General features: G+C 37.2%; 1 protein-coding gene across 8 annotated transcripts in view; it reads right to left on the minus strand.

Moving 5' to 3' along the window:
• Positions 1-4371: 4371 nt before the first annotated feature.
• LOC128990556 (protein split ends-like) overlaps positions 4372-24995 on the minus strand; it is a 101031-nt gene continuing 80407 nt past the window's right edge. For 4 of the 8 annotated variants that reach the window (XM_054412975.1, XM_054412973.1, XM_054412971.1 and 1 more), the window contains exons 14-26: positions 16447-24683; positions 15548-15852; positions 14741-15144; positions 14036-14459; positions 13747-13914; positions 13389-13520; positions 12732-12869; positions 10099-10173; positions 8677-8803; positions 7972-8216; positions 6949-7149; positions 5991-6149; positions 4372-5555 (exon numbers count right to left, since the gene is read on the minus strand). In XM_054412975.1, the coding sequence (XP_054268950.1) occupies positions 5427-5555; positions 5991-6149; positions 6949-7149; positions 7972-8216; positions 8677-8803; positions 10099-10173; positions 12732-12869; positions 13389-13520; positions 13747-13914; positions 14036-14459; positions 14741-15144; positions 15548-15852; positions 16447-24683 (10744 nt within the window). In that variant the 3' untranslated portion in view covers positions 4372-5426. The remainder of the gene's footprint in view (positions 5556-5990; positions 6150-6948; positions 7150-7971; positions 8217-8676; positions 8804-10098; positions 10174-12731; positions 12870-13388; positions 13521-13746; positions 13915-14035; positions 14460-14740; positions 15145-15547; positions 15853-16446; positions 24684-24995) is intronic. The other 4 variants (XM_054412978.1, XM_054412974.1, XM_054412976.1 and 1 more) reach the window with 3 other exon arrangements.

Here is a 24995-nt window from a genome sequence, read left to right on the forward strand (position 1 = left end):
TTTGATATATGTTGCTTAATCAGCTGTTGGGCTTTATTATTTTAAAGGTAATAATGTCAAGTGAAGGAGTTAGATTTCTTCCCCTAAAACCGCCTAAATATTGTGAACGAAGTATAGTTGGTGTATTGGTTATAGTAGGTTGTTGGTTATGTGTTCCATGTCTTTCCTAGGTTTGTAAAGTTGACCAGCCAGATTAAAAGTTAAGTTTTGACTACTATCTTCAAATAATGTTGTCCAATTTATTTTTTGTCAGATTTTATAGGTGGTTTTTGTTTTGATACTTTAAAATTACAAAATGATATGTTCACATTTTAAGTTATTCAGAAGTTTTACTTGACGTTGACAGTCATAATTAGTTTATTTATTACCGTATTGTTTATATAACATAAAGTTTGGAAAATTCACTATGGAAAATTCCCAGATTCATTACAATAATCAATCTCATTTCAGTTCATTGCTATTCAAGCATTTAATCTTGGGTCATCCCATTTTACATTATCATTCTGTTGTCAAACAAGATTTACATTATGTAATAAAGCTAATGATGTCCTTCTCTAGCATTTCAATGGTGTCAACAATCAACAATTCAATAGCTGGACTTTCATCTCAATTAATTTTATTCATCGCAGAGTTAGAGGACAGAAGTTTGTACTGTACTGCCATTGATTTGAAAATAGCGCCTTGAACTTTACAGTAAATATTGTCGTTAGAATTTCAATACAAATTTTACTCTTGAAACAACAAGGAAAACATGAGCGATTTCCGCGTCCAAAATTAGTTTTAAGAAATAACAGAAAAGTAAACAAAATATCTCAATCATTATTCATACATAACAACACTGATAATAATTAATTATTTCACTTAAAATGTGATTAACTGAGAAACAAGTAGTTAAGAATTGTTTAAAGAATCAACTATTTATTTGATACTATTGAGTTATCATAGTTGGTTTCTAATGATTTATCACAAAATAACTAAGACTGGTAAAATAAAAAATTACAGCTAGCAAAAACCACTTTTCTTGAAACATTTTCTGGCCTTAATCCATTAGAATAAAAAAAGCGGAAAAAATTAAAAATGAACAATTACGGTACCATGTATTTCTATGAAATGTTAAATATTATTATTAACAGTTAAGTAGCTAAACATTAATTCAGATATTATAAGACATAAATATATCAAATATAAATAAATATATATATAAAAAAAAAACTGTTGATTATAATGGTTTGGCAAACAAATAAGTTGATTACCTAACAAATTTCAATGGCAAAGTCATAGTAACTTTTAAGACTTTACGGGCAACATAATAATAATATCTCCAAATGAATCAAAGCCTATCATTTTTCTCAAAGCGAGTTTTTTTCATGTTCCAAAGCTTTTCCTCAACACTTTGAAAGCCTGGGTGCAGAGCCTGGTCTCAAATCGGGAATAGGTAATATACTCCTGTTTCTCAAGCTATCTCATACCTTTTCTAATCCAACTCAGTAGTTTATAATTTTTATTTTTTATTCAGACACCTAATATTTATAATCACGTAGACATTTAAAACAAAAAAGGTTACATTAATTACAAACTACTAAAAAAACATGATACTACAAACCATATCTCTACTAATTACTGATATTTATTGTATCAGGAGAAGCAAGAAAATACTGATAAGTTGACCTTTCACACCAGAGTCCACATTCGCTCTGCAATTTTTGTTTTCATGGAAAAATTCTTTGTAAATTTTCCCGTGGAAGAAGTGATTGGGGTCCAATTGAAATACCCAAGAAATTTTATCCTTTGATACCTAGAAAATAAAAAAAACCGTAAATTTGTACTTGAAAACAAATTATGTGTGTAAAATGTATAAGAAAACTGCAGCTTATTGAGTTGAAAGTTAATTTGCACTTCAAACCAATTTTTGCCGTATTAACAGCTGTTTGAGAAAACATGGTGCACACCCACCTCAGCCACCTGGTGGTTTATATTTAGACAAACCGGCTGTAACTGGATTCTCAGTAACTTGGCAGACCTTCCGTACTCAATCATCACTGAACTGCTCGGTTACAAATGCTCACTATTTGTATAGCATTTTCTACATGGCATAAAACCTGTAATATTTCAGCCCAAGTACTACAGTTTCAGGACACCTGATAGTATATTTATTTCATCACTAGAGCTTAAAGTGACTCTATTTGTCCCGAAGTCAAGTTTTACGGTCGAGGCGAAGACGAGGTCGGAAAATGAGCGAGAGAAAAACCGGATTTGTGAAAAACAATCATGGGCTAGTGCAGGACAATAAAAGTCAGATTTGAAATTGAAGAAAGAACTACTTTTCATGGTCTTTAACTTTGACCATCAGCAAATATCTATATAATTAATACGCGAACATGGTTGAACTCCTCATTTCTTAACCTATTTTATCCATTGACGTCGCTCTGTCGTATTGGAAAGAGCGTGTCACGTGGATTTGCAAACTGGCCTTACATTTTTTTTTAATCCCTTGGGCTCTGCCACAGTGGTTTTGAAAGTTCCCATGTTATCCTTATGAAGCTGGATCCTTATATTATCAGCTGGATAATTTATAATTGCTGTTATTTATTTTTCAATTCAACGAAACACATTAGGTACATTTAATGATTTTGTAGAAATTAAATATTTACTACATATTACAATGTAAAAAATCGAGAAAGCCATATGAGTTGAGTCTTTTAAACTCATCGGAAATTATGACTTTTATTCGTTTTTTAATAAGGTATTTGTTTTTAAATACTGTAACTACTTTACTTCTTTGCAATTGCTCGATTTCGAGCAACATGTATGTACACTAGTTTGGGATTATTTCACAAGCATTCTTTTGTTTGAATATGTCAAGATTAGTCTTGACTACTCCATTTTCGGTTACCCAAACTTCTCCATGGCTGATTGCAAGATGTTTCCATTATGCTATGACAGTACATCGTAACAGGTGCTTAGTAAACCCCATTTTGCCACCCTTAGTCATTCTCCAAAAATAAGGTAGACTTGGACTTGGACCTCTAAGACTGGCTGTACTTTTCCTCTGTTTTTGCATGCCGCATACCTTACGTTAAAAATACCACACAGTTGCCAACTTCTCATACCTGTAGGCCTAGTCTATGTGACCACTCACATCTTAGTCTCAATGCAAATGTAGACCAGAAGGTAAGTGAAAGTTTATCGTTTTTCTTGTATTTTACTTTTGTTAAAGGTTCTAATGTTTGAATGTCATTATTAATATTTTTAATCTTTTTTATTTTCAGCTCATCCAACTTTACTGCCACTGGTTTGGATGTTAATTAATGTTAATGTTAACATTAATCAGAGTAATTTCAGGCAAAATTGCATTAAGGGGGGAGTTCACGCCAAAAATGGCCAAAATATGAATTTTTACAATTTTTTATTTTTTTATTTTATTTTTATTATATATTAAATTCTGAACATAAAACAGTTAAAACCAACCTTATACGATTTTTTTCTCATAAAAAAATACTTTGAGTAGCACTTTGTCAATCACTAAAAGCACCGTGTTTTGGTATTCGGTTGTTTTTCAAAAGTTTACTTTTTTCGCATGGGAACATAAATATCTCAAGTTCTATACTAGATAGAAGGATGACATTTTTTTTATTTTGTTCAGTTTGACAAAATCTACAATCTCTAGCATGGATTTGTAAAAATAATGTCATTAAAATATTTAAAAAAATAGTTTTTACCAGTTATTTTGGGAAAAAAAATATTTCGAAATTTAAAAATTTACTGTAATTTTATTTTATATAATTTCCTTAAACCCATGCTAGAGATTGTAGGTATTACTCTCAGGAACAGATTAAAAAAAAAACAACCCTCTATCACTTTTAAAACCTGAGAAATTTATGTTCTCGCAAACCCTTGCAATACACAGAAAATCCCCCCCCCCCACCCTTGGGTAGCGGAAAAAAAATTTTAGTTTTTTTCTGTATGTTTTTTATAACTTCACCTTAAGGTGTAGTATGAGTAAAATTGGTTTGTAAATAAAGATTTTCACTTTTTATTTGAACTCCCCCTTAAGTTAAACTTATTTCTATTCTGATATTTTCATTATGTGCATTCAATTCAGATCTTCAAGCTTTTCATTTGAAATATTGTTAGTTAAGAAACATAACCTTACAAATTTTGCGGAAATTTTAAAACATTTTGTAAGAAAGACAAGAGTACAATAATTATAAAATAGATATCGGATAGTAATTCTCCTCGGAGAGCTTGGCTATAATGCCAGAGTAGCTTGTAAAATGCCTTACAAAAAATGTTAAATTTCAATAAATAAAAGCTGACTATGAAATAATACTATAACTAAAGGATATAAGGGTTAACAATTACAACAATTAATTATTATTTTCACTAACATCTTTATTTATTTAATAACTTAAATCACTGGATGATTTTTAAATATATTTTTTTTATCAATTGAAAAATAACGATACAATACAACTTAATGCAGAGATCACAGCCCACGAAACTCTGAACTATTTACAAAGTATATAACCAGATAAAAAAAGAAATTATAAGTTGGGTTCTGTCACACAAAATATACATTCACTAGGACAATTATGTACAAAGCTCCAGATCGTGGAGCTATACCGTATATTCTATTATTACTTGAGCAAACTGACATTAAATTATATTTACATAACTCGGCATCGCATACTTACATGTAATACATCTTTATATATAAAACAATATATATATGTATGTATATATTTATATATAAATATTAACAGAGATAGTTTGGTCAAAATATACAGCTTTCTACCTCGAAAATATAACAAATAAACATTTGTAGCTTTTGTACTTCATTATTGGAAGTTAATTATAAATTATTACATATTAAATACAAAATTTACAAGAAGACATAAAATGTACATAGGATACTATTATTATTTGGTTTAATTTTCTTACCTTACTTGATTTATATACATTTATTACAGTTTCCTACAGTTAAGAATAGACACAAATATTTCGATGTTGGGAGAAGTTGTGTCTTGTGGTCTAGGCACTGAGACCACTTAAGAGTTTATCTTTTTTTTTTTGTTCGACACTTGGCATAATGATAGTAATATTCGGTGGTGGTCAGAAATCGGGTAAAATATCGTCAAAATCGGATGAAAAGGTAAAAATCAGTTAGCAAAATCTTCCCAAAACTTAACTCAAACTCTTGTATAAATCGATATCAAAACATTGGCTAAGACTCTTGTAAAGCACACAAAAATAAATCCTCTGACTAAAACAATTCTGACACAAGTTTGGGAAGCTGAGGCCGGACGCGAAACAAGTGACTCAACACTGACGTCGAGGAGCTCCGAGAGCGGAACTGGACACAGGTGTGACAACTGCTCACTTTTCACAGTGGCAATCACGAAGACCAGGTGTGACAACCACACACTTTACACTGTGGCTATCACGATGAGCAGATGTGCGATGTTGGCGACCCTGTGAAGGAGGTCGGGCGCGATCCTCGCCAGACTCTCGTTGGCAAAGTCACATGACGGGAAGATGTGAACAACATAAGCTGCCTGGAAGGGAAAAAAGTATTAAACTTTACACGTTACATTACAAACAAATTAGAATATTTCCCTGTTACTGAAAGAATAAAAAAAAGAGTTGTCTCTGTCTGTATTCAAGAAGAAGACAACTCTCTCTTCAACTCATACATCTTCCTTAGTTGCAAATGGGACAGTGAAATAGTCCCATAGTTTGTGTAGAGTGTAAAGTTTTCTGATTTTTGTGCCAGATTCCTCTCTCTCATTCAGGTTATCCTGCTATCCTCACAATCATAAAAACCTAGGCTTTTGCTCCAGTACATCCTTGTCGTGTCAATTGTCAAACAATCAATCTTATTAAATCCAGAACATTTTAACAATTGATTCAAGTTGTTATACACTCCTTCAGTAAAATACATTAGTGTTAGTTTTCTAAATTTGAGGTAATTCAAGTCCAGCTTTGCTCACCTGCTGAGACCCAGGGCCGGCGATGTTGACTATCCCGGCGGCCTGTTTCTGCTGCAGGTAGGTGATGAAGCCACTCTGTAGATTATTGCTTTGCTGCAGGACGTCCATGTGATCTCGTCCACAAGGCAGAGCGAGCAACATGCAATGTTCTGCGTCCATCTGAGAACAAACATCAACAGTGTCATCTTGAGAACAGTAATATAAAATATTTCACGATGGAACAGCCTATGGATCGTTGGCATTAGCGAATTGAATGTTTATTTCTCCTGTGCTTCAGTTAAATGATCCTTTGCAGCTGCTGCAGTGACTACAGCTGTTTAATACTCATGGGTTAGTCATGCAGTCCCAAAAATGTCAAATTCAATGCACTACACAACTTAAGATCTGATGATTTACACATGAGTATGAAACAGCTACCACTGTTATCTTCACAGGCTAGTTACAAAAAATGCATAGGGGAAAATCTGAGCGTTCATCTCAGAAAAAGTCCAGGTAGGCCATAATACACAGAAAACACGTTTTGTCCAACTCTATTTGCAACGTAAAAGAGAGTTGGACAAAATGTGTTTTCTGTGTGTACTGTGGCCTACCTGGACTTTTTCTGATGAACTAGCTGCTTTATTATAAAAAAAATTCTGTCCTAGAGCCTTTTGTTAAACAAAATTAACTTGTTTTTTTTTTTGAAGAACTGTTAATTTCCTCAGTAATATTAACACTATTTACATAAAAATACACTTAGAAAAAATATTTAGACTGATTATATCGCACTAATTGTGTTTTTCTGTTTGAGTTGGACAAAATGTGTTTTTTGTGCATACTAAATCCTACCTGCACCTATGATTTTAAACTAGCTACTACCCCTTTATTCAAAAAATCACAAACAAGACACAAGTAAATAGTTGTGTGTACCACAACGCTACAGCAAAGACAATTACAGGTATTAATGTTGTGGCCGTACCTGCATCTTGCGGGCAACCCCTTCCACCTGGGTCTGCTCCAGCCGCATCCTCTGGGCGATGCGTAGGGGTGGTGTGGACCCGTCCGAGTTGCAGGGTAGGGAGTCTCGGGCGACGTGGGGGTTGCCGAACACAAAGTGCATCTGGACTGCGGCCTGGTCGGTTTTGAGAGCGAGCAGACCTTGCCACATCACTGGGTACCTCTGTAACATCATACCATGGTGGTCAGTTATACCATGGGCAATCTCTGTTAGGGAGTGAGCTGGTCTAGTGGTCGAGCGCAGGACTTTGTTCCCTGAAGTCGTGGGTTCAAATCCCGCCAATCAGAATTGATTTCATTACAGTGATACTACAACCTCTAGGCCTAGCGTCCTAGGATGAGAAGATGGACATAATAAAAAAGTCTCATGATGGATTGGCCTCTAGATGGTTTGAATTAACTAAAGGTTTAATTTCCTGGTTAATGGGAAAACAATCCAATGTAGTTAGAACGACTACAGCTGTTTCGTACTACACATTGAGAACATAATCAGCTGACATTCTGACCTGATGTTGTATTCAATGTGCAGCACTAAATAGCTGCAACGTTTGCTGTCCATTGAACTGCCGTTTTGTTCATAATACACAGGACCATTTTAACAGTAACCAGGTGATTCAAACCTTAATTTGTAACAAAGGGATTAGAGAGGAAATATTGACGGAATGCAATGTATTCCCTACTAAAACTACAATCTGAAAGAATCATAGCAATGACTTTTTGATGCTGCAGTAGACAATTTATTTAATATAGGCCAGTCTTAGCTATTTTATATAAGTAAAAAACTACTAGACTGCCAAAAGTATAATTATAAGTAAAACACAAACAAGGAGTCGACTTTAGCATCGTCAATCAAACAAGAAATTTACCAACTTGAAAAAAACATTATTAAAATTCCAAACACTCAAGACTCAACTCTCCCTCACATAAAAACTATCCTACTTAAAAATTACAAACATAACAATCCCTAAATGAGACTGTTAGTTACCTGCAGCAGCATGAGTAGTGAGTCGGCCTGAGGTGGCACCTGACTGGCGTGCGGAGGTGTAGCCACTTGCAGACGAGGCTGGGCGTGCGAGGGTCGGTGTGCTGGGGGAGGCTCGTAGTACAGGTGGCGTGGCCCATGCACATACACCGTAGCCACCTGGGGAGAGTCAGTGGTGCGGTCGTGAGGCGAACCTCTCCTCAACTCCAGTGCGTCACGAGCACCTTCCTCTATCTCACCCTTCACACCTGCAAAAACAAATTGATTATAGGTAGGTTTAAAAGATGAATAGTTGTTATTGAAAATTTGGTACAGTTATGATGTCACAATAAACGACCAAAGGAAAATATTGTTAAAATATTTCACTTTGGGGACTATGAAACGTTCATGGATGTCACAGAATAAAGAACTGACACAGAAATATCACCAAGTCAAAAAAACCAAAACATTGAGTTTTAATCTGCTAGTGTCTACACCAGAATCTAATAGCACTGCTGCCGCTGGTTGGCGGGCTCAGCCGAACATGGGGCAGTAAAACTAAATGTATACTTTAGAATAAATCACAGTGATAGTAGCGCTCCTATATTCTGGTAATAAAGGTAATATACAAATTAAATTCAACTCTATTAATAATCTAAGAGATAAGGTCCTACATACAGGAGCCATGGGTTATAGACTCGGTTGTGACCAGGTAAATGTGGTACGTACCGGTGGGCAGATGGTAGCCCGTGAGTGCAGCCTCGCGTAGGTACTGCTGGTACACCAGTTGTGGATGAACGTAGTGGGCAGGCTGGATGTGGTGGGGAGGGAAGTTGACATGTTGTACCACGTCTCCCTGTAAACACAAGCATGACGTATTAGAACAGACGTTAACATCGTGAATATCTTCAGATACATAGCGACCTCCTTAGCAAGAGCTTAGATAACAAAACGATCAACCGATCCAATCTCGGTGGAATTAATCAAGGGGCTTTATCAAGGAATCGAACCCAATCGATCATGCAGTTTTCAAACCTGTATAATTTGATACAATAATCTTCATAGAAGTTATCCTTGATAGGCTGTGTACTGATAAATTTTGAAATATTTCTTGCTGTCAATGTTCTTATTGTATATTTTATTTTAATCTAAGGTAATTCAACCAAAAAAATATGTTTGGTGAGGTTTGGATAGCTAAAACCACCATGTAGATTTTTTAAAGACAAAAATACAGTAGATTCCATCCTGTTTGGATTGAATAGTTCAAGTGGCCTCTTGTATGACCCTAGCAGTAACAAAAATGAACCTCATTGGTTCTATTAGCTTAATATAACGTAAATAACAACTGAAGTTAGTAGTGCTGTGGTATTGTTCATACACTTTTAACAAAACACAAATAATGATAAGATATTCCTAATATCTTACTATAGAGCTACAAGTAGAGACACAATCACCACAAAACATTGAACAAAGAATTCAAAGCAGAACATGCAATTATGATGTGTGGCACAAGCTAAGCCCGGAATATAAGATATAATACCACTAGTCGAAATAGTTGTTTACAAGTTCACTTAAATTACTGATCTCAGCATAGGAAAAAGCACTGCACTTACTGTGCAGTATTGTACATCTTATTCTGTGTCTTGAACAAATTAATAATGGACATTGATATAATTCATACAAGATAAAAACCACCAATGATGGTGATGTTAGATGGTTAAAGGATTCTGTTCTACTTTTGCCGTGTAGTAAAAATAGGAAGAATGAGTTTGCAGGATTTTCAATGAGTTGCCATATTAGGAATAATAATTCAATAATGTTGTCACAAAGCACTTTTTGGTTTCCACATTTTAGAGCATGTTTAATTTAGAACTTTATGTTACAAACTAGGAAAGAATGGGTAGTTTTAAATTGCTGTAATTTTTTTCCAGGTAAGTTATTTTAGATTATCCTTTTCCAAATATGAGTAGTTTATTCTGTGTCTGCAACATTGATTTATTCCCATATTGTAAATCTCGTTAAAACGCCACCAGTTGGTTTTGCTTAAAACCTTTCAAATCCTGATAAACCATTAAACATCAAACAGACCCAATAGCTTTTTTTCGACAACACTGCACAGCTAAAGATAGAGTGGGGGGTGCGGGGGTGTACCTGGGGCTGGTGAGCGGGCGGGGGACTCTGACGGGGCCACTGGGGGTTTGGAAGCAACTCAGCCACCAACCCATGCTGCACCAAACCAACCAACCATCACCACAATATCACACAGTTAATCATACCAGGAGGTGGAACATGTTAGTGATGCATGACTACACAGCGAATTATAAAAAGTATCGTGAATCGACTTCTTTACAATTGAAATGTTCACTATCAGGTACCAAATCTAGGCTATGTAAGTTCATTTCAATGGAAAATAAAGAACATGGTAGTGTTGCAAAATATGGTCATTACAGTAGACCCCCTCTTAACCGACCTCGTATTAACCGATAATCGGATTATCCGCCTTCGATCGTAAAATAATACAGTTTGTTTTAACCGACCTTGATTTGAGAGCAGCTCGGTTTAACCGCCGCTTTCTAGGAATCTCGGCATTTCCGCTCCCACGCTGGGCGATGAGAACTGAACCATACGCTTATCTCCACAGGATATGACTAACAATAAGCTATTTTGCTTTGAGCACAAAAAATATAGCATAGCCTATTTTCAGTTTGTCAACATCGTTCGTAGCTCGAGCACATCTGATCTGATTTGTTATCTGTGCGGCAAATTTATAACATCATAAAGTGCGTTACGATTTTGAGAACTGATTATCTTATCACCGGAGTAAACAAACAACGCAACTTGTAAGGAAGGCAGGGAAAGGGGGTTAACAACTCCAAGGTCAAGATAGTTTTTGTGCCTGGAGCCTCCAGCGAGAGGCTATAAATAAACGTCCTGTTTTGTAACAAAATGGTCGCTTGTATCTTTAATGTCGACAAAAGGTTCTGTACTGTATTACGATGTATTTGGAAAGCATCAATTAATACATTACAGTATTAAAGTTATTAAAATAGGAATTTTATTGACTCTTGCCTAGTATTATAATAATATATTCCACTGAAAGTAGGCCTATTTGACTTAACTGTGTTTTGTGTTTATTTGTGACTTTTCTATCAATATGGAAAAGGAGATAAGAGTAGTTTATTTTATAAATAATGCAAGTATGACTTCAAAATGATGATTATATAATTCCAAATGAATAGCACTTCATTATGTTATGATTTTAGGGATTGCCCGTTTTATCCGACCTTTTGAGTTATCCGACCTAGGTCCGGTCCCATTAGGGTCGGTTAAGAGGGGGTCTACTGTACTACCCAGGAATAATTTTTCAAGGCAACAACAAATTATTTACTCTACTTTCAGTCGCAAGTTTTAACAAAAATCAATAACATGTTCTGCACCTCAAGTAGTGTTAATTGTTAAACAAACATACAAGAACTCTGACAGTTTGTGCATAAGAATTCATCAGCCTATTTCTGCAAATGTAAATGTTGACAGAAGCAAGAAGAAGAAGAAAAATACTTATAACTGCTACAAATTATCTTTTTGTTAACACTCAGTTCTGTAAGATTTCTGTCAGCTCAAGACTGTCAAAGTTCCATTAGATTTTACAGTAGCCACCAAAGATTAAGAGATAGGTAAATGGACCAGATCCTTAGCTACCCATGGTCAAAGGGCTTTGCCGCTGCCTAAAATTGTACAACAATTGTTGACTAAATAATCAACTGGTTAAACTGTTTTCGGAGGGAGTGTTGTTTATAAAAAGTATGACATTGACAAAGCCCGTAAGATCTATGGGTGGGTAGGTACTAGAAATTGTCACAAATTTTTGACCTCAAATGGTAAGATCATTAAAATCCTGTCTCTTAATTTTGGCAACTATAGTTAATCCTTTATTTATTAGTAAAAGAAACAGTTAAGATAAAGTTGTATTTAGGAAGCTGTTAATGTAATTACAAGCATTGCACGCCAAGTTACTTAAAAAACAAAAGTATATGAAAAAATGGTTTAGTAAGTTTGAAGAGCTATAAAGCCACAATAGCAACAAACTGAGTTAACAAAATTCTTCACTCGTTAATTTGTCAGAATGTTTCCGTATCCTTTGATAGAAAGTGAAAAACTCAGTTATGTTGAACCAATTATTTATTTCATATTTCTTGTATCTTGTATATTTGTTAACACTGATGTTGTCCTATTTTTGACATTTTGACGGTAAACCCAAAAAAATGAAAGGTGGAAAATAATTGATGCTGTAAAATGACAGTGTATGGTTGAATGTAGAGATTAAATTACAAAATAACAAACAAAATATTTGAGTATGAAGAATGTGTCATTGCTATAAAATGTTACTTGTTATAGATTACAAATTTCATGCAAAGAGATCAGAGCAGAAGTTAGAAGGGAAAGGAATTGTCAAACAGTTTTTAGTATAGACAAATTATTTTGTTCCACCACCTTACAAAGACTGTTAAAGAAATTGGGAAATATCTACCTTCTAAACACATCATCATTGTTAATGAAACAGATAACTAAAAATTACGCTAATGTTTTGTAAGTTGGCTAAGGAAATCACCAAAAAACGTCAACACTAATTCATCTAATTTTACCATAAACAGAATTTTGACAAGGCTGTGAACATTAGGAAATAATTACGTAATGATAATGAAGGTAGTTATGTTAGTGTTAAAATAAGATTGTTGTTTGAACGCATCTGTTGACGGAATGGTTAAGTTGTTGAGTTTACTGACCATAGAAGCTTCGTAAGCTGGGACGGGAAGGCCGGCCTGCATGACTTGACTGCGGGTTTGTGGGGAAGCGGACGGAACCACAATACAACCCCCGGGTTCAACCTTAAGAGGCTCCAGCAACCCACCCTTGCACACAACCTGCACATGGGGTAGAGGTTAGTCAGGGAGAGGGTAACAAATAGAAAACCCCACATAAAAAAACCAATGGAAGAACATATCTATTTAAAATCCAATTAGTTGATGTTAGTGATCTTGGTAAACTTATAATAAAGATGAAATTTTGTTACAAATTAAAAACAGGTTAAATTGTAGATGATGATGGATTTTAGTGACACGTAACAGCTGTACATAGAGATAGATTTTTTAGGGATTGGTGACTGCACATGAAATAAGTTAAGGAGAAAGGTACAGTTGGAGGAGTTTAGGTACAGTCAAATAAATAAATACCGTAGGTAAATAAATAAAATAAAATAAATAGAAAAATAAATGTTCAACATAGTGATGGGAGATTAGCATAAAGAAATGATGCTAGGTTAAAGAAAAGTTTACTATACACAGTATTCCAATTTAAAGACTGTACAAGGTGAGGTTTAGGGACTGTTTTCTGTACATGATGTTGTAGTTTAGTGTACACAGTGTTGTAATAGATGTACTGACCCTTGCACTGCTGGCTCCTGTGACCACAGGTTGTTGACTGTGAGCTCGTAGTGGAGGACTTGCAACAGAGCCTGTGAGCAATGGGCCGTGGTGGGGGGGAGGAGGAGTCCCTGCACCTACAATGCCTTCCACCTGCAAACATTGTAGGCATAAGTAACACTACATACACTACATGACAAATAACAGTAACCACTATGCTGATACTTTGCATTACAAGACCACAAGAATCTCAAGGGAAAGAATACATTTAATCAGTTAACAAAATATCAGGGCTTACTATCCACAGTTTTTATTATAAATGCAAATGGAAGGTGATTTGTAAATTCTTTAGTTTCAACTTCAACACAGTGATACTTACATTGCTGATAGAATGGAGTATGTGCGCCTTTGGAGTCATGGGTTGTGGCACCTTGCCTGCCACTGGCACCTTCTGTCTATGAACTGCCTGCAGCAGGTGTGTCTTGTGGCTGAGCGGGGTCGTAGGCAAAGCCTTGGCGGACGGAGACAGCGGCGGCGGCGCTACCACCTGCACAACACACAAGAATAAGAATCATTACAACATTGTTTGATTTGTAAATGACAGAAACAACAAAATAATGTTTACAACCCATGTGTACTTGAGAAACCAGATGTGACGTGAGACTTACCCTGTTGATGGTCATGGGGCCGACCACATTGGTGACGGAGGCCTTGTTGTTGATGCCTGTGGGACTCATCATGACTCCTTGCGGTGGCTTGACTAGTGACGGAGCAGCAATGGTCAGTGGCTTGCTAAGAGACACAGAGCTGGGCAGTGTGCTGGTAGGCCGAGGTATGCCGCTGGGGACTACAATGCCGGTGGTCTTGGTCACCTGGGGCTTGCCGTGCGATATGATCGGTCGGGACAGTTCTGACGCGATGGGCTTAGGAGTAGTCTTCGGTGGCAGGGGCGGCACCACAGCACAGTTGGGAGGTACTTTCACAGGTATGCCTGGACGAGTTGGTAGACTGCTCTCAGTGTCTGTTGGTAGAGAGGTTCTCATCCGCTTTTCTGCTGGTTCGCCAGAGTCTTCCTTACCCTCTAGTTGTGGCCTGAAAAATGAAAACAAATGTAAATTTGAACTGTAGCAACTAATACACACTAATAGGATTAAAAAATGAACTTGGTAAAAATAATCCGAGAAATACACATTAGTTTTTAACTTTTAAATTCACCCATAGTATTACTTTTTGATTTGAGAATTTTATTGTTGTTTAAAACCAAACCTTTTTCTAATTTCCACTGAGTCATTGATTGACACAATATAAATTGTGAAATAACACACATTTAGAAGCTTGAGCGCTTCTCTGAAACACACTGCTTAACTGCTTACCTGACATGATCAGTATTGACTGGGATGTACTGCCCCTCCTCACTCTCCCTCATGGGGATGAGTAGTCCAGTGACAGGGTCAATGAGAGTCATCGGCTCTGTGGAGGGAGGCTGGGCAGGAGTGTGAAGGGCTGTAGGTGGAGTCAGAGGCTTGGCGGGGGCTGCAGGCTCTACTGGAGTCACCACACTCTTCACTTCTGCAGCAGGTGTGTCCAGGGCTGGCAGTGGAGGCGCTGAGCATTGTTTGCGCCTCGGAGATTTTCTTGTCTCCAGCGCCTGCGCCGCAACAGCTGATGCTGCGCAGGTAGCTGATGCTCTCGTCATCCTTCGCCCTCCACTGCGAGTTCCTCGGATCACATCCTCGATGGTGTCGTCGACAGTTGTTCTGCTCACTCCGTCCTTCTCCTATAACACAGGCACAAATACATGAGCAAAATACACATGGATCTAATTTACTGTGAACCATTTCCCATAGGGTCTACCTAGCCAACACTTAAGTTTTATAAATTTTATTTTTGGTTAGTTTTACAAGGATTGTTAAAATAAAACACATACTCTACTACATTGTGATTAACAATCTCAAAAACCATAAAGTAAAATAAAAATATAGATGCATATGGTGTTTTTGGTTCTTCAAGTAGTGTAAGAAGAGTTGTGTGGTGATCAATTCATATTTGTTGAGATAAGTTTTTGATTTTTAATAAACTTAACTAATGATAAAGTTAGTGTTATTTTGCTTACTCACAACTGTTAAATTCCAGCACCACCTACAAACTATAAAATGATAAATCCTCGTCGCAATACCTACTTGGTTACTGACCTGCAGCCTCCTAGATTTCCTAGTGTTGTTAGCCTGTGCGGCAGTAACAGAGGCTGCTGTGGCTGGGGCGGTGGTGGTAGCGGGGCCAGGCGGGTCTTGTGGACTCTTTATTGTTAGGATCAGCCGTGGTCTATTTGCTTCCTCCTCAGAGTCGTCTCTGAACTCGTAGACATCGGCCGAGGTCTCACTAGCCGAGGCTGCGTTGTTGTTGAGCCTGGCTCTGCGAGTTACGACACCTCCACCTCGCCCGCTGGCCTTGCGACGTCGACCTCCTCGCCCTCTCACACTTACACCTGTGGGTAAACAATGGTTTAATTTCATACAACTTTACATAAACATCTATAAACATCTAATATTTACACTTTTTTTGTTGGGTTACAACAATGACTTAGCTACATTTCTTTTCTTGCAAGATGTTAAATATAAGAGAAGCACAGAAGCAATTAATTTGTTATGCACACTCAAGGGTGAAAAGACCTCACACAAGATTGTGCCATTAGGATTGTGTTTTACAAATAGTAAACATGAATAGACTTTAGCCATTTAATACTAGTTTGTCTGTTGATCCAATCAATAATTTTCGTAGTGTTAACTGTTAACATTATTCATTCTGATAATACAGACTCTACCATTCCGAACTAAATGTCCATGCCAAAGCTTACCTGCTGTCGGTTTTAATACAATAACAGCTCATATCAATATTTTACATGATTGTTTTAATATCATCCCCTAGTTTATAAATTGTGGTTAAGAATTCACTCCATAATATGTTTAAACAATAATAGCACTGTACTTGAATATTATATTCTCAAGCTCTAAATGGTAAAAATAGAATGATAATTGGAATATAATTTGTTGTCTTATTTTAACAATATGTAAATACTAACCTTGAATGTCTTTGTTTTCTTTGATATCAACAGCCTCAGTAGATTCTTCATCAGAATGTTTGATTGGTTCATCTTTGGGTTCAGCTTTGATTTCATCCTGACCTTCTACTTTGCTCTTCTCGACTTTTGGGCTGGGAAATGAGGATGAAGATTCTATACAAAGGCCATTTTCTTCTTTCTTAATGCGGATTTTCTCAATTTTGGGCTCATCTGTTGACTTTGAAACAATTTTATCACTGGATATTTCAGGTTTTTCAACTGGACTTTCAATCTCAGTTTTACTGGGTTCAACAACTGTTGTCTCAACTTTTGGTTCAATTTTAACATCTTCAGATTTCAAGTCTTGTTCATTATGACTGGTGTTTTCCTGTTTTAAATTTGGTTCATGATCCTTTTTTATTTCCATCTCGGCATTGATTTTTGGTGCATCTTCTACTTTTGTTTTCAACTCATCGGTGTCTGCTTCAATTTTGATTGGATCTTTTGACTCTACCGCCTTTTTTCGGTCATGGAGTTCTTGTACAACTTTGTCAAGAGTGGCTGAATTACTTGTTTTAGAATCTTGTGATTGACTTGGAGACGAAGAAACTTTTGCCGTCAGATCTTGAATAACAGCATTCAATGGTTTCACTTCCTCAATGACTGGTTTTATTATTTTAGTTTCAACTGCTGACAAACGTGCTGATTCTATGACTGTCTCTCCAGTCGTCAGTTTTTCTGTTTTAACAGGATGATGGAGTTCATCTTTCTTGGAGGTTGTCAGAGAAAGAGGCTCTTCTGTGATTTTGGGTATGGCTTTTGTTGCCAGCGAGGGGGTTTCAATCTTTAAAGACAGAGGGTTTTGAATGTTTTCAGAGGAGGCTCTATTTTTATCCAGAACTGGAGCATCATTCTTCAGAGTGTGAACCACCTGAGGTTGAGGTGCGTTGAGGGGACGAATCATCTGAGCTCCAATAGTCTTTTGTACAATTTGGGGTTGTAACACGGTTACAGTTTGCTTTGAAGGATTTTGCAGCACAACAGCTCTCACTTGTTGAACACAGGATGTTTGTAAAACATGAGCATTTATTTTATTGATGGAATTCGGCTGAGACACAGGAGAGAGGTGTCTGATTGTATGACCTGTCCCTGGTTTAGTGGGGGAGCATAGTTTCACTGGTATGCAATTTGGCACTTGCTGAAGAAGATTAGAATTATTTTTGTTGGCATGTTGCAGCACAGGTGAATGTTGCTGGATGTGTTTCTGCTGATGTGGACTCATTTGTTGGTGATGAACATTTGGACTCAGTTGCAGCATGGCAGGATGGATGTTGTTAGTCTGCTGCTGAGCCAATGAAACCTTTACGTGGTGAGGAGAAAAGCTGAGCGTAGCAGGTGAATGATGGGGCGATGAAGAATGTTGTGCCGAAGAATGGTTAATATTCAGTTGTTGACTAGGAGAAAGCAATACATTGGTATTCAGGTGTTGATTGTGGGATACATTCACACTCAACTGTTGACTGTGAGGCTGATTAGCTATAATCTGTTTGTATTGGTCTAGCATTGGTTTGTTGGGAACAATCAACCCTGTCGGGGACTTAGCAGACACAGGCATTGTTGGTAGGTTTAATTTGTGACTTCCTTGTACCTGTGGAAAGTTTCCATGATTCACAGAGCTTACAGTTTTATTGGAGATTGATTGAGATGCCAACGACTGTGGTGACTGTAAGTTGTGATGCAAAACATATTGAGAAACTTGTGCATTACCCTTTACATCAACATGTTGGGCTCCAGGTGAATGGATTTTGTTTGCTAATTGCAATACAGAATTGTTTTGCTGATTGGATGGTGGCAACTTGGTTTGTGTCTGGACTATTAAAGCTACTGAAGTTGGAGGTGTTACGATAATTTGACTGACTGGTTTTTGAGGCAGTGGTGATTTGTCTATATTTGAGTCTTGCAACGTTGGTGTAGGCAGTGCCTGTTTTTTGTTTATTTCTACCTGAGTAGGAAACACAGCCTGATGGTTTAAAGGAGAATGTGAAGACTGGACATTTCTTGCGGTTTCTGTTGGTGCACTTGGAGGAGAAGAAAATATAACAGATGGTGTTTCATTTGTTGTGCTTTTAGGAAACTGGTTTGAAGTATGGACAAGTGGTGGTGGCAAAGGTGTTGGTACAGGTTTTGACAATACTTGAGAGGGAGTTGCTGGAATTGGTTTCTCAGAACTCAATATCCTGGCTTCTGTCTTTGGTTCTGCAGAATTATGAGATGAAGATTCAGCAACTATATTTTTTGGAGATTGGTATGTTTCATCTTTACAAATCAAGGGTGGTAAATCTTGCCGCTTAGGAGCATCCACTGACCGACTAACAGAATCACAACGATCCTCTTTTAGAGGAGAAGCAATGTCATCAGCTTTAATATTAATAGTCTTTGATTCGCTGTTGATTGGTTTTGGTCGGAATGATGAGTTACTACTTTCTTTCTCCTTATCATCACTAGATTTGTTCTCATTATCACTATGATGATACTCGTTAATATGTATGGTTGGTGGTGAACTTGCAGGAGATTGGCTACCCTCCTGCTTGGAGTTGTCTGGACAAGCTAAGGCCAAGATACGTTCTTCTAATCCCTCTCTTGTATCTTGTTGTCTATAAAATGAAGTTGGTATATCAGGAGTTCTTGGTGGTCTTGAAAAATCAATTGGATCATAATTATCCTCAGTATCTGTGTCAATTTGCAAATCTGGTTCAGAAACAGGAGTATCTGGTTTGGTATAGCTTTCAAAGCCACCTCCAAAAGAATCTTCTAGGAGGAGAGCAGCAACAGCATCCTCTGTTTCTTCTTGAGATATTACAGGTGTTGGCTTGTCTTCAGAATTTGATGAAGGTATGGGCTCTTCAATTGGTTCTCGTTTTTCTTCTATTGGTTTGGTTGGTGATTCTGAAATACTTTTGACTGCAGTTTCATGAATATTTTCATCAACTTGAGACCCAAACCCAGGAATGTCAGGCTTCTTACTCTGATTAATAGAAGGAGGTGGTGGGCTGTCCATTAATCGTGGTAAAGATGGAGGTGGGGCAATTGGTTCAGGCTCTCTTTCAGAATCCGCTTCATTAGCTATGGCTGCAGCTTCTTCCTCCAGTCTCTGTTGATGATGTTTACTCATCTTCTCTTCCCTCGATTTCTTCCTCTTTTTCTTTTTGACCTTTTCTTTGAAGTCCTCTGAAGGAGGAAACCCATCAGAATTCTCCAATAGCTTTGCTTCAAGTGCCCGGCCAGCCTCGTCAAGTTCCCGAGCCTTTCTCTCTTTTCGCCTTTTGTCACGTTTTCTTATAACTTGTCTTTCATCCTCAGAGTCTGATCCATATATCTGAGACACATGCCATTTGTTATTATGAGTCTTATCGGAATCATCTGACAATGGTCCAAAAATGTCTTCCATTTTGTCATCCCTTTTAGACGAGCCATCTCTTTCACTTTTCTTTTTTCTTACTTTAGTTTTTTCAGTTTGTTCCTCATCGCCATCATGACTATGTGATGATTTTCTACGATCCTTCTTTGAACTATGGCGTTTTCCATTTCCATCTTCTGGGTCATCTGAATTTTTCTGCCTCTTTTGTTTTTTCTTGTGAGATTTCTTTCTTGGCAAGTCCGATGTACTACTATCAATTGAATTTCTATGATACTGCTCTGATTGCTCTTTTTCAATATCAGTTTGAGTTGGATGTTCTGGATCTTCAGATATATTTGAAAACAAATCAGCAGTAGGATAATCATTACTTTTCTTTACAAATCCATCTCCCTTCTTATTTTCATCAAAGCTTAAATCAATTTCACTTTCGTCAGATTGTATACGAGATGGTTTGTTTCTCACAATGGTATGTTTCATTACATCGTCTTCTGAAGTGTCAGACAATATTTTTCTTAGTTTAGGTTCCAAATCTTCTTGATGAGGTCGAGGAACTTTGATTCTGGCGATGCTCAATCTTCGAGTGTCATCTTCAGAAGTATCAGACATAATTTTTCGAGGTTTGGTTTCAACATCTTCAGCATTTGACTTCAAAGCTTTCAATCGTGGAAGATTTAGATTTCTATGGCAGTCGTCTTCAGAGGTGTCAGACATAATTTTTCTTCCTTTGGTTCGAATGTCTCCCTCAGAATTAACATCTTCTTCTGAGCTGGTTATCATCAATTTATTTGATCTTCTACCTCCTCTTTCAGAGTCAGAATCTTCATCATAGGATGTTGATCGCTTCTTTTCCTCTCTTTTGGCACGACTTTGTTTTAACTGATTGAATTTTTCTTTCAGCCTTTCCTGCCTTTTCTCTTCTTCTTGCTTTTGCATATTTTTGGTGGATCTGGCTTTTACCTTGTCATACATTGAAATGTAAGCAGGTTCTTCATCAACAATATCAAAAATAGAATGTCGTTTTGGAGTTTTGGAATCATCATCACCACTACCTGCTTCACTCTCACTTGCTGTTATGCCATTTTCTTTATTGTGCTTTGGCTTCCCTTTGCGGTCTTCTTTTCTTTTTTCGCTACTGTTCTTTTTATCTTTTTTAAACATTTTCATGCTCTCAGCTTCATCCTCCTTTCTTTTCTTGCATAACTCCTTTTCTTTGTCTTCTTTGATCTTTTCCTCGAGCATCTTAGCAAAGGATTTGTTGTGCTTTTCACTAGTGCTCTTTTTACTACTCGTGCTACTTCGCCCACTGTCTTTAGAATCTCTTCTTTCGGGCTTACTCTTTTTTGAGTCATCAGCACTGATTTCTAAACTATCTTGAGAACTCAGACGCCTTTTGGACCCAATAGCCGCAGGCCAAAAGTTCTCCCTTTTCTTTTCCTTTTTTGAAAAATCATTTCTTCTCATTAAGTCATCATCTTCATGGTGATCAAATGAACTATTTTTCTTTTCAATGCTTTCTCCATCTTCTTTTCTATCATTTTGGTCTGATTCACATCCTTTTTCAAAGGAATCTATTTCCCTAATAATTCTCCTCCCTTTGCCAATATCTGATTTCCTATCAGCATGCTTTTCGTCATACCAATCTCTCTGATGATTTAGTTCATTATGGTCAATAGCATCTCTATGACGATCTTGGTCACAGGAGTCTCGTTTTTTATCTCCGACATTTCTTTGTTTGCCAACACTTCCTAAGAGATCATTTTCAAATTTCTTTTCTATCTCTTTCAACTTCATACTATCAACATCATTGAAATTCTCTTTTTTCCGTGCAAATTCTTTCCGCCGAAATATTTCAGCAGCATCAGCATTTTTTCTTCTTTCATAAAATTTATAGTCAGAGTTATTGATCTTTTTCTTTTCACTATCTTTATGCAAGGTGTCCGTGTCATCCTCTTTCTTCAAACCCTGTTTTGACTTAGGATCTCCTTCTTTTCTTTTATCCTCAATAGGTTGGTGGTTAATGTCATATGAATGAGAAGCGTCATTTTTTCTTGGATCATAACTATTCTCATCATAGTCATCTCCTGTATCTCTACTTTTTACATACCCAGAGTTTTCTAAATCTTTCCTAATCTCTTCAACCCACTCACTTATTTGACTTGTTGGATCAGTATTATTTTGTTTTTCAAAATTCTTCTGTTTGGAACTTTCAAAAATGTTGTTTTGAAGAGGGATTTCTGAGTTTTTTGTCCTGAAATCGAGTTTTTCTCCATCTCTTCTTTTGTCATATTCCTTGAAGCGATGGGATGAATATTCAGAGTTAGGTTGTTTGAGATGTCTAAAAATATCTGCTTCCTTGTTCAATTCTTGAAATTTACTTTTCATTAGTTCAGCATGCTCTCTTTTCACATCAATTTGTTGAATGATGTGGGAGTCACCATTATCTCTCTTCTTTTCGTCTTCTCTTAGCCTTGTATAGTCAAAATGTTTGCTGTTTTCTCTGTGCCTTGAATTAGCAGTAAACTCCTGATCTTTTCTTATGTCTTTAGGCTTTAAGTTTTCATTGAACTCTTCTGATTTACATGCCGAATGGTAGGAGTCTGAAAAATGATCTTTTATGTGTGATGAATCTTTGTACTTAATGTTCTGTAGGTTATCGTTTTCTTTTTTGATATCCACACTTTTCAGTGAAAGGTCTTCAGACGACTCTGATTCTCTTCGGTTACTATTTTCTTTGTGCCTTGAGTTTTCCATGTAAGTTGAAGATTTAGATTTGTCATCCTTCTGCCTGAGAGAGTCTAATGAATCAGGACTTTTTCTTGAAGACTTGTGCCTAGTAGTCTCTGTAAAATCTGTAGCTTCCTTTTCCTTTTTTACTTGATCTCTCTTTTCTTTGTGTTTGGAATTTTCTTGGTAAACATGTAAAGTATCCTTTTCTTTCCTCTTTTCAGAACTGTCATTACATTTTTGGGTTTCTTGATGAACGCATTCCTTTTTCTTTTCATTGTAGTCAACAGATTTTCTAGTCAAGGAATCACTCTTCTCAGAAACATTGTCCTTTTGCCTTGTGTCACAATCAACATCTTTCTTATCATCTAAATTTTCAGGTACCTTACTATTTCTAGAACTATCACTACTAGTATCAACGCTCTCGCGCCCTCTTCTCCTATCTCTTTCTGGACACACTTGTAAGGAATCTTTCTTCTTCTCAGATGTGTCGGTTGTTGTGTGCCTTGTGTTATCATTATGCCGAGAGTCAAAGATTTTGTTAAGATTTAAGGGGTCTGATTTTAGACAATCAGAAATGTCAGAATGCTCACTAGCCCTAGACTCACTTAACCTAGATTTGAATGGTTCAACAATTTCACTGTCCTTTTTTACACTGTTATCAACGCTGTCCCTTCTTCGCCTTTCTTCTTTGTGATTTCTGTCTTTTAACTTATCACTAACACTTTCCGTTCTCAAACTGTCTTTATTTGAATCCATACTATCCCTCCTTCTTGGATCTGAATAACTTCTTCTCCTCTCAAAAGATTCAGGGTCCCTTGCTTTTTCACAATCAGATTTCAATGTCTTCCCCTCTTCATCTCTTGACAATCTCCTACCACTGTCATAAATTCTGTCATCAGCACTCTCTCTTCTTAAACAGGATTTTAATGGTTTAAGTGTCGGAGATGGTAATGAAGGTTCCTTCATTGAACCATCTGATTTTTCATTATTAGAGTTGTTTGGTGACAACAACTTGGGAGGCGCTTTCATTTTATCGTCTCTACAAAGCCTCGGGTCAACATTTTCATGTTTCTTTTCAACAGATGGTGGTGATGAGAGCTTTGGTGGCTGATGAAAGGTTGTTGTTGGAGGTTGAAACTGACGAACTGACGAAACACTCGTTATACAAGTGGTGGGAAAGGTTTGAGATTTAGAAGATTCTGTGGAAGGAACATTAGGCGATATTGCAGTTACACTAGAAAGACTTGAACAGGTTCCAAGTGACATTGGAGCTGTAGTTGTAGCTACACTTGTTGTGGGCTGGACAGGAGGATGGCTCGGAAATGGATACTGAAGTCCTTTGGCTCCAGCAGGAGAAGACGCAGCAGCCGGTGACTTGGGTGCAGCAGGCGAGTGTAGTAAAGGACTGTCCATTCTAGGCCTTAATGTTGAAAACCCTGGTCTGGATGGAACAAATTCCCTCGGCTCATACTTTTCTCCAAAGTTTTCTAGCCTTTTTGAGTCTTCATCAAACACAGACCTCTTTGCAAGTACAGACTTGACAATCTCTGATGGTTGCAGTTCATTGAGATCCAAATCGAGTAATTTATGTCGCACTCGTAATGTTGCAGGGTCGACTTTGGTCATGATGCTTCTGGAGCCGGACCATTTTTCATACTTTTCATCCAGTGATCTGAGTCGCTCCTCCCACTCTGGTGATGGAGGGGAGGGTTCCGAATCATCTGAAGACGTTGACTGGGGTCGAGGCGGAGAGGCAGGTGGGCTACGAGGTGCTGGACGAGGTGACATGAGTTGAGTCGCGAACCTCGGTAGAGGTAATGAGAGGGGATCCGGAGGTCTCTCCCTAGGTGTTCGCCGAGGTTCTAATGGTGGGAGATTTTCTGGTCTCTCGTCGCACAGAGGAGTGCCAGGTCTACTGCCTTCCCCACTGTGGCTTCGTCTGTGCTTGCATCTGCGTCGCGAGCTCCCCTCCTCCCCAGAACTAGCACAGTCTTCTAGTTGTTCCAGGAGAGCCACTCTCTCCTTCTGCAGGTGCCGAATGTCTTGTGGTCCCTGGCCGACCGTCACAGTCACTGTTCCACCTCCATCCTCCAATGACATTTCTTCATAACTCCTATACAAGAAAAACAACAAAAAAGAGGTAATAAAAACACATAAAGAATTATTGTTTTGAATAAATATTCTAGTAGAACAAATATTACCAAAAGTATTGTTAAAAAAAATTAAAAATGAAGCACCCAAACAATATAAATTTTAGAGGTAATGAATTTGTTGTATTATATAGGCTACAGTAGAGTCCCACAAACTCGGCGTAATGTGGACTGGAAGAAGGCCGAGTTTGTGAAATGCCGGGCTATCGGGAACAAGGGTTAAAATAAGAAAAATACAGTTTTTAAGCTTTTTAACCGCCTTTTTTATTTATATT

This window comes from Macrosteles quadrilineatus, unplaced genomic scaffold (assembly GCF_028750875.1).
Source record: "Macrosteles quadrilineatus isolate MER2022 unplaced genomic scaffold, UCM_ALF_1.0 Scaffold_3__2_contigs__length_128488019, whole genome shotgun sequence".
NCBI classification, from domain to species: Eukaryota; Metazoa; Arthropoda; class Insecta; order Hemiptera; family Cicadellidae; genus Macrosteles; species Macrosteles quadrilineatus.